Source organism: Siniperca chuatsi, linkage group LG16, assembly GCF_020085105.1.
Source record: "Siniperca chuatsi isolate FFG_IHB_CAS linkage group LG16, ASM2008510v1, whole genome shotgun sequence".
NCBI classification, from domain to species: Eukaryota; Metazoa; Chordata; class Actinopteri; order Centrarchiformes; family Sinipercidae; genus Siniperca; species Siniperca chuatsi.
In genome coordinates this window covers 17,125,124-17,138,952 of record NC_058057.1, presented here as the reverse complement: position 1 = coordinate 17,138,952, position 13,829 = coordinate 17,125,124, and the positions used below count along the sequence as shown (strand labels likewise).

Genomic DNA, 13,829 nt, shown 5'->3' with positions numbered 1-13,829 from the left:
CATCGCCTTCATCCCATTTATGTCGATTTCTCTGTTGTTTTCCTTATGATATGCATTTCTCTTCACTTTCTTTGCTCTCTGTCATCTCTTTTTCTAAGTCTGCCCCCCTTTCCATCTTTGTTCTTCTGTCTTTGTGTCAAAGTAAAAAAAAAAAATTCCTTTCTTCCTCCTTAATAACCCTTTACTATTTTTCTCTAGGTGTTGTTTGGTACTGCAGATGGACAGGTGATAGTGATGGACTGCCATGGGCGCATGCTGGCCCACATTCTGCTGCATGAGTCGGATGGCATCGTCAGCATGTCCTGGAACTATCCCAGTTTCCTGGTGGAGGACAGCAGTGAGAGCGACACAGACTCTGACGACTACTCCCCACCGCAAGGTAAGCTGCTCGGGGTTTGATTTGAATAGAAGGCTCTTCATGGCTTCTTCAGGCAAACAACTGAAAAATGCGACTGAAACATGTCTAGTCTAGACATGATGTAAGAGTATAATCTGATGTAGAATGGGAGGGCAATATTGGTTTACCTAGTAAGGAGTTGTGCCTATAGGGAGTATAGTGCAGAGGTACAGTAGTCCAACTTCTTTATTCGTAGGTACCTCTTACAGATGTGGGACCATCTGTAAGCTTCAACTCTCTCCTTTTACCTCCATCTTTTACTGCTCCATCAATTTTTCCTCATGCTCTTAATCCAAAGGGAAGGGGAAAGATTTCCAACTGGGGGCACCAGGTGGGGACACAAATTAGAGCTGGTAGGTCTGAACTATATTATCATTACTATCCTCAGTCCCCCTGGTATTCTCATGAATATTTTAGACTCGAGAACAGATGTACAGGTGGACACAAACTGTGCCTGGGTCATCTGTCAAGTCATTATTTTAATATGCAGATCATATTATCAAATGTAAAAGAGAGAAATTATAATTGATAAATTAACAAATCATGAAAAGCAACGGATCAGACCACATAACATGTTTAGCTGTGTGCTTCTGAACTACAAATGGAACCAGCCATTAACACTCTTCGCGCTTTTGACTGTCATGTTTAAATGTCTATCTTGACGTCCCTGCTTTGCCCTGTTTAGTTGTACATGGGGTAGTATACTCCTAATAAAATCACATTTGGCATGTTCTTGAATAAGGCACAGAATACCTGTATACTCACTACAACCTCTGGTTTGTTCATTTAATAAAGACTATGGAAGATCAAGGAGCTTTTAAATAATGGTACAAGCAGTCACACCTCCAAAGTTTCTAAAAAAATAAAAAGATGGAAAGTTATCCTAAAATCTACACTAGTGATCTGAAACATCACATTATATTTTTGACTATCTACATGCAGTAGTGTTATAATTATGACAAGTTGTCCTAGCCAGACTGTAAGAAAGATACGTTATTTGTGATGCTGATCTCACAGGCAATGCAAGCCATTTAATGAAGCTTCAGGAGTGGGAAGATGACTATTCAACTATTTTCCACTTCTCTGCCAGTTGTGAAGACAGGCAGGGAAAGATGCATTAAAACAAAAGTGTGAGACCAAATGGAAGGTGGGTGGCGGTCTGCAGTGAAAGGTGGAGGGCAGGAGGTGGAGGAGGAGCACAGTGAAAAAGAGCTCTCCTGACATTGGGCTGGCGTTGCCACTGGACCTCCTGTTTGCTCTTAATGGTGCAGTAGCTGTTGTCATAACAGCAGCAGCTGTCACAGTGTAAGGATGTGCGTCACTAGACACTAGTGCTACACCCTTGCAGTATATTCACATGGACAATAACAGCCTCTAATTCGAAAAGGAAGTGTATTGTCTTGAATGAAGATGTAATAAGCGTCTCTTTGTTCGAAAACAATGCTGGCTGTTTGTATAATAATGGAACAAAAAAGTCACCTCAGTGGGGAAAAAATGTATTCTGGGTTTTCACTGGTGCTTTCTTTAACCAAATCGCCTAGAACTCCCCTAGAATAAGTTTACCTGCAATGTCAAGGATATAGCCCTGGTACTTTAGTGTGATGCCTCCGTAGACTGCATGCTATAGTTAGTATTAGGGCCCTTTTTGTCCATAGCAGCCATCATTACTAGAGTCTACAGCTTGGAGAAAAAAATTGAAAAAACAGTTTCAAAATTGTCACACTTAGATTATCATAGTTCAGATATTTTTCTAGAATTGGCTTCCTGTGCTCTGACAGTGTGTGTGTGTGTGTTTTATTTATATATATATATATATACACATACACACACACACACACACACACACACACACACACACACACACACACACACACACACACAATGGTAGTAATTAAGAACAGTCAACAGTGAGCCTGAGAGCGTATCTGTTGAGTTCACTGTAAAATGCCAATAGATGGTCAGTGTGTATCTGGTGCACTGAGACGTGAGCTTACACACAAAGGAAGAGATGCATGTGGTTAGCTTACCCAACTCTGCTGCTGCTCTCATTGTGTATACCAGCCCACGTGACAACCTAATTTTCATATTTATTATTCCTATTTTGTCTTTTTGCCTCCTTTTCTCTTGATCTTAATTAGTCCCAGTTGCTAAGGCTGTATTGGTGAGGGTCTGTCCTCCTCCTGCTAAGGTATTTTCCCCCCTCCATTCACTGTGAGCCAAGTGGTTAAGCTGAAAAGTGCTTGCCTTAGCTGGAACACTGATTATGTTCTAACTCACTAATTAAACCAGTCAATAGTAATTGATTGGCCCCGAAAAAAATTATCTCTCAAGTCGACAACCTGACTGAGACACCAGGCCGCTTCTTCCTCTGCCTGCCAGATCTCTCTGTCATGATATATGATGATGACCCATTATCACTGCACTGCACAGCACAACACACTGCATTTACAGCAGCATCATATATCTGATTTAATGCAACACCCATTGTAAACTGATTACTATAGGGAAGTAGTAACTGTTTTGGGCTGAAAGTCAAAAACAGAAGTGGATATTTCATTTGTCATTTGGGTCATTGCAGGACTATGTGAAAGGTGGTTGTCTGAAGGTGTTTTATTTATAGTAGTTTAACGGAGAATGACACTTGTTTGCAGCTACAAATGCAGCAGTGAGATGTGCTGAGTGTGTTTTAGTGCAATTGTGTATTCTCGTGAATAGGACACAGTGGAAACTCCCTAAAAATTAATTACAGCTACCAAGGATGTGGAACTGTCCTTGCCTCTCTAATAACAGCCCCCAACTACCACAACAGTAAACACAGACAGCCTCACAAATAAGCACACACACACACACAGTCTTTTATGGCCCACTCTGGAAATGCATATTAATTATCTCATCCTCTGTAGGTTGCCAGTATGATACATCATTTATGGCTGAAACTAACAATTATTTTCATTGTCAATTAATCTGCAGATTATTTTTTCGATTAATTGTTTGGTCTGTAACGTGTCAGGATGCCCATCACAATTTTCTAAAGCCTAAGGTGATGCCATCAAATTGCTTGTTTTTCCCAACCAACACTCCAAAACCTAAAGATATTCAACTATCAAAATAATTTATTTTCTGTGGATTAACTAATCGATTCATCGACTAATAATTTCAGCACTACTCTTATTTAATGTCAGGCTATATTGTGGCTGTAATAAGCCTTCATGTTACTTACTCTCTCTGTTTTCCGATATAAAGTTAAAACCCCCAGATAACGTTGATGTAGAATTACTTATTGCATTTTATTCAGTGCACAGGTGTGTTTAAATGTTAACACTAGTCCTCCCTTGATAGGCACTGATTGAAATCCACTATCAGTACCACATTACTTAAATGTAAAAACATGCAGGTTATATGTTTGTTCATAGGTGAACAGTTTGCAGTTGATACCATGTACTTTAAACTGTCTCATTGTGTTGCTCTCACGCTGCCTGTTTGAGATATTTGTGTTGTCCTTTGTCTCTTCTCAGTGCACAGCCAGAAACCACTGCTGACAGTCAGCTTCACCTCTGGTGACATCAGCCTGATGAACAACTACGATGACCTCTCTCCCACCCTTATCCGCACGGGTCTGAAAGGTGAGTGGGTTTCATTGCTTCTCTCGCTCACTTGTTTTATACCTATTTACAAAACATGTCTCAAGGAATTTTGTGTTTTTCTATCTTTGATCTAAATTGGCTGCGTATGTTAATGTGCATAATATTATGGTTGCTTTTTCTCCTGTGACTGTGCTGTAGATGTGGTGGTCCAGTGGTGCTCGCAGGGGGACCTCCTTGCAGTGGCAGGGATGGAGAGGACCCTCCTCTCCCCCGACCCCTCCTGTCCTCCCCCCACCAGGAATGCCATTGTCATGTTCTACAATGTTCGGGGTGAACACATCTACACACTGGACACACCAGCACAGGTGATCATTTAACAGGGCTAAACCTGGTTAATGAGTATTCTGAGTCACAGTACTTGGATTAGTTATTTGTGGTAACAGGTCTTACCTAATTAATGTAATGTACGTATAATGTAATTATAATTTGTGTCCTCAACCTTGCAGTTTATGAATTTTATTTCTCTTCCTCAATGATTGGACTCTATGTATTTGAAGACCTAAGACGTCACTAGCTGGAGAAAGTCCTGCCAAGTGGCTGTGTATACTTTAATTAGCCTCTATGTAAAGTAATAGACTACCATAAAGTAACAAAGTGAAGTTACTAATATAAAAATGTTGTTTAAAGTTAGAAACTTTAACATCTGTTTATTTAAACTTGATTTCACATTAGGACAGTTTGGTAAAGTCACGCAAGTTGCCACACATACAAAATTATATCAAATTGTCTTTTGAAATAGCTGATAGTTGATTGTACTTTCTGGCATTCAAGATGTTGCACCATGTGTCAAACCTTCCAATTATTTGAAGATATGCCTGCAAAGTTCAAGAAAGAATTTGATCACAGCCATAACAGTCAGAAACCTTAACATTCGTCCATCTTTCATGCTGGACATTAACCTTTTGAAAGGATGTAGTGCAGTATGCAGTAAATGTGACAAAGCAATCTTGTCCCCTCTCTAATGTATCTTCTCCACCCTGCAGCGCCCCATCACTACACTGTGCTGGGGTCACCGGGACTCTCGTCTGTTCTTGGCATGTGGCCCGGCGCTCTATGTTGTGCGAGTGGAGCACCGCGTTGCCAGCCTGCAGCTACTCTGTCAGCAGGGCATCGCCACAGCAGTGAAGGAGGAAAAAGATGTTGCCAAGCTCACCATGCCTTCCCGCCTCTGTTCTTATGTCACTACTGCTTTTGTCCCCACCATCAAGGTAACACAAAGCAGGAGCGTGCTAGATCCATTAAAACCATAACAATAAATGTGAAGAGCTTCCTGGAAATTTACTTGATGCATAGTGTTGTCATAGATGTCCCTTTCTGAGACTGCAAATAATTTGACTAAGATTAGCCCAGGCAAAGTGTAGCTCAGCATAACAAACTTTAATGGCATTACACTTCAAATAAAATTGTTAAGGTAGCAGTGACATGAGTTTTTGAACTACACTACAACCCCATGTTTTCTCTTTAAGCCCCCCATTCCAGATCCCAACAACATGCGTGATTTTGTGAGCTACCCAACAGCTGGAAACGAGCGTCTGCACTGTACTATGAAGCGTACAGAGGATAACCCTGAGGTGGGGGGGCCGTGCTACACTCTGTACCTGGAGTACCTCGGAGGTCTGGTGCCTATCCTCAAAGGCAGACGAATAAGTAAACTGCGTCCAGAGTTTGTCATTATGGACCCCAAGACAGATGGGAAAACAGGTAAAACTAACAGAACCTAACAGAACATAATAACTTAAAGGTCCAACATTTAGAAGGATCTATTGGCAGAAATGGAATATACAGGGAGTGCAGAATTATTAGGCAAATGAGTATTTTGACCACATCATCCTCGTTATGCATGTTGTCTTACTCCAAGCTGTATAGGCTGGAAAGCCTACTACCAATTAAGCATATTAGGTGATGTGCATCTCTGTAATGAGAAGGGGTGTGGTCTAATGACATCAACACCCTATATCAGGTGTGCATAATTATTAGGCAACTTCCTTTCCTTTGGCAAAATGGGTCAAAAGAAGGACTTGACAGGCTCAGAAAAGTCAAAAATAGTGAGATATATTGCAGAGGGATGCAGCAGTCTTAAAATAGCCAAGCTTCTGAAGCGTGATCATCGAACAATCAAGCGTTTCATTCAAAATAGTCAACAGGGTCGCAAGCAGCGTGTGGAAAAACCAAGGCGCAAAATAACTGTCCGTGAACTGAGAAAAGTCAAGCGTGCAGCTGCCAAGATGCCACTTGCCACCAGTTTGGCCATATTTCAGAGCTGCAACATCACTGGAGTGCCCAAAAGCACAAGGTGTGCAATACTCAGAGACATGGCCAAGGTAAGAAAGGCAGAAAGTCGACCACCACTGAACAAGACACACAAGCTGAAATGTCAAGACTGGGCCAAGAAATATCTCAAGACTGATTTTTCTAAGGTTTTATGGACTGATGAAATGAGAGTGAGTCTTGATGGGCCAGATGGATGGGCCCGTGGCTGGATTGGTAAAGGGCAGAGAGCTCCAGTCCGACTCAGACGCCAGCAAGGTGGAGGTGGAGTACTGGTTTGGGCTGGTATCATCAAAGATGAGCTTGTGGGGCCTTTTCGGGTTGAGGATGGAGTCAAGCTCAACTCCCAGTCCTACTGCCAGTTTCTGGAAGACACCTTCTTCAAGCAGTGGTACAGGAAGAAGTCTGCATCCTTCAAGAAAAACATGATTTTCATGCAGGACAATGTTCCATCACACGCGTCCAAGTACTCCACAGCGTGGCTGGCAAGAAAGGATATAAAAGAAGAAAATCTAATGATATGGCCTCCTTGTTCACCTGATCTGAACCCCATTGAGAACCTGTGGTCCATCATCAAATGTGCGATTTACAAGGAGGGAAAACAGTACACCTCTCTGAACAGTGTCTGGGAGGCTGTGGTTGCTGCTGCACACAATGTTGATGGTGAACAGATCAAAACACTGACAGAATCCATGGATGGCAGGCTTTTGAGTGTCCTTGCAAAGAAAGGTGGCTATACTGGTCACTGATTTGTTTTTGTTTGGTTTTTGAATGTCAGAAATGTATATTTGTGAATGTTGAGATGTTATATTGGTTTCACTGGTAAAAATAAATAATTGAAATGGGTATAAATTTGTTTTTTGTTAAGTTGCCTAATAATTATGCACAGTAATAGTCACCTGCACACACAGATATCCCCCTAAAATAGCTAAAACTAAAAACTACTTCCAAAAATATTCAGCTTTGATATTAATGAGTTTTTTGTGTTCATTGAGAACATGGTTGTTGTTCAATAATAAAATTAATCCTCAAGAATACAACTTGCCTAATAATTCTGCACTCCCTGTAATATTCATAGGTATGTTTTCATTAGTGTATATTCACCTGAAAATAAGAATTGTTGTGTTTTCATTACCTTAGAATGAGCCGTTTTTATCTAAAGAGGGATTGGGTCCCCTTCTACGTAGTCCGCCATGTTGAACCGCCATGTTTCTACAGTAGCCCAGAACGGACAAAGCAAACACTGGCTCTAGATAGGTCCTTTCGCGTTTTTCGCAAGTTTCGCGGCCACTGTAGTTTCAAGTCAGCTGTTTTTAACATAAATACAACATTTGTATATACAGTAGGTGTTTATAAATATAAGCTATTAATTGAGCTCTGCATTTATGGAATATGTTTAATAAGAGTATGTGGGAATGATAGTTACATTACATCTAGTGTACGATTTTTTTAAAATCTGATTTTTCTCATTCTTTCCATTTAAATGGTTGAACTTTCATAACAGTAAAGTATATTAGAATTTGTTACTCCCCTGTCCTTGTTCAATGAGCTGTTACTGCTCTCTGTGTAACTGACTTGGATTTGGATAGCTGTGCAAGAGCCAAAATTAATTCTTTGTTTTTGATACCAATATCAAATACCAATATGACTGTGTTTTAATCATAACATACATATATGTTTTACTGTTTGTAAAGATTCAAATAGAACTGCTAAATATATTCCTCCCAGACATTATTTGCCTGCTCCAGTACTTTTCCAGTTATTTGAGTTTTTTGAGTTGGCACTTAGAGAGTGAGTATGTTTTAGTCACATAGGGCAGACTGGGCCCATGTTAATTAAAAGCTGCTTAATGGGGGCTCTGATGGCCCTTGGGTTCCTCATAAATCAAACTGCACCCTCCCCACACAGTGATAAATGAAGCCAGCCATAAAATGGTTCCAGCCCATCCACACTTTAATGTCCATCAAATAAATTAGCTTGACCTAAACTGGAGCAGCAGTGGTTCACAGACTCCATATGAATGATGAAAAAGAAAAGAATTGAAAACCACTGAAACAATGTTTTGGACAGAATGGGTCTAAATGTTTATCTATAGAAATGGTTTAACATTGCTGCTGCCATCATGTTTTGTAAAAATGATGAAGATTCCTGCCTCCAGGTTGTTAAAGTACATTTCCTGCATTTCTTCTCCCTGATTTATACCACAAGGTTATCCGCTTTGAAATGGCAAAATAATGAACATTTTAGCTATAATCAAATTATGTTATGTTGTTATGTTATTTTTAACATCAAGGTGGTAGAAGTTTGCTGCATCATTGTAAATAAGAGAACAAATAACGCCTCATATTAGCTGGGTTTAGTAAAATTTATCTTGAGAACTACACATTTACATCTTTTATCTATTTACTCAAAATTGACTCCATTCTTTCCATCCTCCAACTTTATTTTCTCTCCTCAGATGAGATATACGGCAACAGTCTGATAACTGCCATGATTGATAGCTGTAACTGCTCAGACTCCAGTGACATTGAGCTGAGTGATGACTGGGTTGGCAAGAAATCTCCAAAGATATCCAGGGGCAGCAAATCCCCCAAACTGCCCAGGTAACCAGACACCTGACCTGTGTGTATTGCAGAATGCCGTCTTTAACTAATATTTCCTGTTTTGTGTGTATGACACTTGGTTCTTTGACCCATCAGCAGTCAACGGTCCATCTATTAAATAAATCAAGTCAAGGTGGTTTGGTTTACATATTGCATCCTTATTCAGTTTGAGTTAAGAAACAATTTCTTTGCCAATTTAGATTTTGTTTTAAACATTTAATTTCTCACATGTTATTCAGCGTTAGTTTAGTTTAGATGCTTCTGTCACAGCAGAGAACCAAAGGATGTCTTAGAGAACATAAGAATTAACCTTTGAATAAATGTGTATTAATCATTTTGATTAATATTTCTGCTAAATACACTGCAATACCAGAATTTAGCGTGGCATCCCAGCAGTTATTGAAATCTTAATCTTCCTTCCTATATTAACCCTTTTACATAAATGTCAGATTCCAATTAAATGTTCTACACTTTTTAGTTCACTGCATGCCTAAACCTTCTTTTTTTATTTGCTACCTTCTCTGTAGAGACTTAGTTTGTCCCTTTACCAACAGGATCAACATTGATCCCAGAAAATCGCCCAAACTGTCTCGTGCTACACAAGAGATCTCCAGGTCACCGCGGTTACCTATACGGAAACCCTCGATTGGGTCACCCAGTCTAACACGGAGGGAATTTCCACTAGATGACATCACTCAGGTAAAAGTCTAATTATTTGAGTCGAATTCATTATTTTCTGCTGGATCAGCCGTGCATAATAATAATAATAATAATAATTATAATAATAATAATAATAATACATCGAACACACTTGGCAGTATTGGTTGGTTGGGAAGCCTGTGAGGGATCCATGCCCTTGTTGCTACACTGCTGTCACCTATTGATTGGTCAGGTCACTTGTGTGTCCAGGGGTGGGGGCAGTGTTTTGTTTGATGATGAGCATACACATTTTACTTTTATAAATGTATTTATTCTGTAGATTTTTTTTATTTTTTATGTTTTCATAGAAAATATGATTCTCTTTGTTCCTGTCTTGCAGCAAAATTACCTTGCTCAGGTCACATCCAATATTTGGGGAACAAAGTTCAAGATTGTGGGGCTGGCTACATTCTTGCCAACCAATCTTGGTGCAGGTAACCAATCAACAACTTTGCCTTAAGCATTTAGCACTGAATGAATTAATAAATAACAGTCTTTAACTTGTCCCATTTCTCAATTGTCTTCATTTTTATCATTCTTACCCTGCCCCTCTCCTCTCAGTCATCTATAAGACAAGCCTCCTCCATCTGCAGCCCAGACAGATGACCATCTACCTTCCAGAGGTGCGTAAAATCTCCATGGACTACATCAATCTGCCTGTCTTCAGCCCCAACGTCTTCAGTGAGGATGAAGATGATCTGCCTGTCACAGGCCCTGCTGGTGGCACCAACGACAACCCGCCCTGCACTGTCAACATCCCTATTGCCCCCATCCATAGTCCCGCCCAGGCCATGTCCCCTGCCCAAAGCATTGGTCTGGTCCAGTCACTCCTAGCCAATCAAAATGTTCAGCTGGATGTCCTAACAAATCCCACAGCAAACCCTGCTGGGGCTGCTGCCAGTGGGTCAGACCAAAGCCAGGACACCATCCTGACAGCCCAGTACACGGTTCCCACCAGGTACTCAAGTCCTGGTCAGGTCATCTTTGGGGGGCTAGAAATGGGTCGCTTAATGGTGGGACCTCCACCTTCTCATCATCCTTCACAACAGCAGCAACAACAATCAAGTCACCATCAACAACAACAACAACAACAGCAGCAGCACCACCACCAACAGCAACAACAAGTACAACACCACCAACAAATTCAACACCACCAACAACAGCTTCAGCAGCAGCAGCAACTCCAACAACAGCAGCAGCAGCATCTCCAACAGCAGCAACAGCAACTCCAACAGCAGCAGATGCTCCAGCACCAACACTTACAACAGCAGCAGCAGCTACAGCAGCAGCAGCTTCAGCAACAGCACATTCAGCAGCAGCTCCAACACATACAGCAGCAGCAGCATCAGCATCAGCTCCAGCAGCACATACAGCAACAGCAACAACTACAACAGCAGCATCAACAAATTCAGCAGCACCTGCAGCAACAGCAACAAATTCATCATCAACAGCAATCACAGCAGCAGCATCAGATGCAACAACAACAACAACAACAGCAGCACCACCATCAACTTCAGCAGCAGCAGCTCCAAATTCAAATTCCTATTCCCTCTATGTCATCAGGACAGCCTTCAGGTGCAGCTGTGCACCAGCTCCAGTCAGGGGCGCTGCAGATACAGATCCCTCATCCACCTGCTGATTTAGTGGTTGAGAGACCCGTGGGGGGTGAACACGAGCACCTACTGAAAATTAAAACCACTCGGTCAACTCCACAGCTGGCTGAGGGTGATACAGTGGTGTTCAGTGCCCCTCTAGAGCTCAGCAAGATGAACCCCCCTCCCCCCTATCCCGGGACAGTAGCGGCTGCTGTGGCTGCTGCAGCAGCAACTGCTGCCTCCGCTTCAGCCTCCACTGCAGCCTCCAATGCTGCGTCTGGAACAGGAGGGGGCACCAGTGGGACTCCTCCCCCTGGTGACCTTTGTCTGAAGAAGGGAGAGTTCCCACTTTATCCTTCAGGTCAGCAACAAGCGCAGTACCCCACACCACTGGGATATGAGAGGATAACGACATTTGACAGCAGTGGGAATGTGGAGGAAGTATGTCGTCCTCGAACACGCCTTGTCTGCAATCAGAATGTCTACACACTCCAGGGACCTGGCAGTTCTGCCACTCTCAGGGTCACCTCCTCACCATCCTCTTCCTCAGCTGACAAGAAGATCCAGCTGCCCTACACCTCTGCCACTCTCAACAGACTCACTGCACCTCGCTATTCCATACCCAGTGGAGACCCGCCCCCATACCCTGACCCAGCCAATCAGAACAGTGCTGTTGGCAGGAACCCAGGACAGAGGTTAGACAGCAGTCTGATCCATGCCACTCTCAGGAGGAACAGCCGAGAGGCTGCTCTCAAAGTTTCCCAGATGCTGGAACCACCCAGACCACTGCCTCCTAAAGCTAAAAATAGTAGTGCACTAGCAGCGTCATTCCAGCAGAGGGTGCCAACAGCCTTATACACCTGCAGTCAGTGTAGCAGTGGGTCCAGTGTTGGAGGCACTGCCCCAGGGAGCACAAATGGAATAGCAGGAGGAACTATTATCAGACAGGATTTCCCTCCAGGGAATGGAGCACCACACAGCACAGTTATTGTTCACTCTAACAGCACTACTCCTCTGGCCTCCCAGTCCTCTTACAACCTGCTGAGCTCTCTTGAAGGATCTGGGACTGCAACAGGAGGAGGAAGTAACAGAGACAGGGCTGATTATGTTAATTCAGCATTTACTGAGGATGAAACACTGAACCAGTCACTAAGGCATCTGGCGCTAGGAGGAAACGATGCATCAGGGCTGGTTGTCAAACGGCCACCTCCTTATCAGTGGGACCCAGCTGCCACAGAGGAGGTGTGGGTTCCTCAGGAACGGACAGCAACGCTGAATCCTACTGGCCCCCCTGGACCCCACAAACCACCCCCACTTATTCTTAGCCCAGTTCAGCACTTGGATGTGTCCAGGCTGCCTTTTGTCCTTTCTCCAAAGTCCCCCACCAGCCCCAGTGCTGCATCATTTCAAGCTGCTGCAGCAGCTGCAGGCTACCAAATCTCTCTCCAATACCCTCCAGCAACTGCCTATTCTGGAGCCCAACTCCAGCCCATCCCAGGGTCACCACGCCCCTGCTCCTCCCCTAAGGAGATGGTGGCACCAGTACCCTTCTCACAGCAGGATGCAACCCTAGTCTTACCGCCGGGTTACCCTGCAAACCTGGCAAACCTAGCCTGCTGCCCCCTCCCACCCATGTATCCAGGAGGAAGTGCTTGTGCCGGACTTCCCATTCCCCCCATTTCCCTTCACACTCCTTGGGGTACCTATAACTCTTGCCCGCCTATGCCCAGTCCTGCAGTGCCACTGCCACCCAAAGCCTCCCACATGGCAGTAGACAAAAATGTTCTCTCTCCTCCTCCTCCTCCTCCTCCTCCACCACCCCCACCCCCACCACCAGCACCAGCACCAGCAGAGCTGCAGAACCATGGAGGATTACAAGAGGCTATGGCAGAGGCTGGGGAAGGTTTTCAGGAGGTGCTCTCCTTAACTGAGAGCCCTGTGCCACAGCGGTCTGAGAAGTTCAGCAAGAAGAACCGCAAGCGGGCGGATGGGCGCGCTGAGGAGTCTAATGTGCCACCGTTGGCTGAAGGGAGCAAATCGAAAAAGGAGGGCAGAGCTTTGGGTGATTTCAACTCACTCATCTCCAGTCCACGGCTGGGAGGAAGGGACAAGAAGAAGCTGAAGGGACAGAAAGAGCAGCAGTTGAAGGCCAAGAAACTGAGTAAGGCCACTGCCAATAGTGAGTTCCAAGACAGTTCAGAAAGTGAGCCAGAGCTGTTCATCAGTGGGGATGAGCTGCTCAATCAGTGCCAGAGTGGTAAGAAGGGCTGGAAGAGTAAGAGGAACCTGAGGGCTGCCAGTGAACTGGACGAGATCAAGTGTCGAAAGGCCAACGAGAAGGAGGACAGAGGGTTGGGCAGCCAGGGGTTTGTGTATGTCATGGCCAACAAGCAGCCACTGTGGAATGAAGCCACGCAGGTCTACCAGCTGGACTTTGGTGGGCGCGTCACACAGGAGTCTGCCAAGAACTTTCAAATTGAACTGGAGGGCAGACAGGTAACAGGGCTCTAGTTCAAGAAATATCACTGACTGCATGTTATCATCATACTGAAATGATCATTATAAGTATTCAAGTATTTGAATTTTAATAATAGTACCTTCTTTGCCTACAGTCTGTATTAAC

At 43.5% G+C, this 13,829-nt stretch overlaps 1 protein-coding gene across 3 annotated transcripts in view; it reads left to right on the top strand.

Moving 5' to 3' along the window:
* tulp4a (TUB like protein 4a) overlaps positions 1-13,829 on the top strand; it is a 32,631-nt gene that overhangs the window by 15,833 nt on the left and 2,969 nt on the right. For 2 of the 3 annotated variants that reach the window (XM_044168462.1, XM_044168463.1), the window contains exons 5-13: positions 199-379; positions 3,913-4,020; positions 4,180-4,346; positions 5,025-5,249; positions 5,508-5,742; positions 8,768-8,912; positions 9,440-9,611; positions 9,952-10,045; positions 10,173-13,702. In XM_044168462.1, the coding sequence (XP_044024397.1) occupies positions 199-379; positions 3,913-4,020; positions 4,180-4,346; positions 5,025-5,249; positions 5,508-5,742; positions 8,768-8,912; positions 9,440-9,611; positions 9,952-10,045; positions 10,173-13,702 (4,857 nt within the window). The remainder of the gene's footprint in view (positions 1-198; positions 380-3,912; positions 4,021-4,179; positions 4,347-5,024; positions 5,250-5,507; positions 5,743-8,767; positions 8,913-9,439; positions 9,612-9,951; positions 10,046-10,172; positions 13,703-13,829) is intronic. The other variant, XM_044168464.1, reaches the window with a different exon arrangement.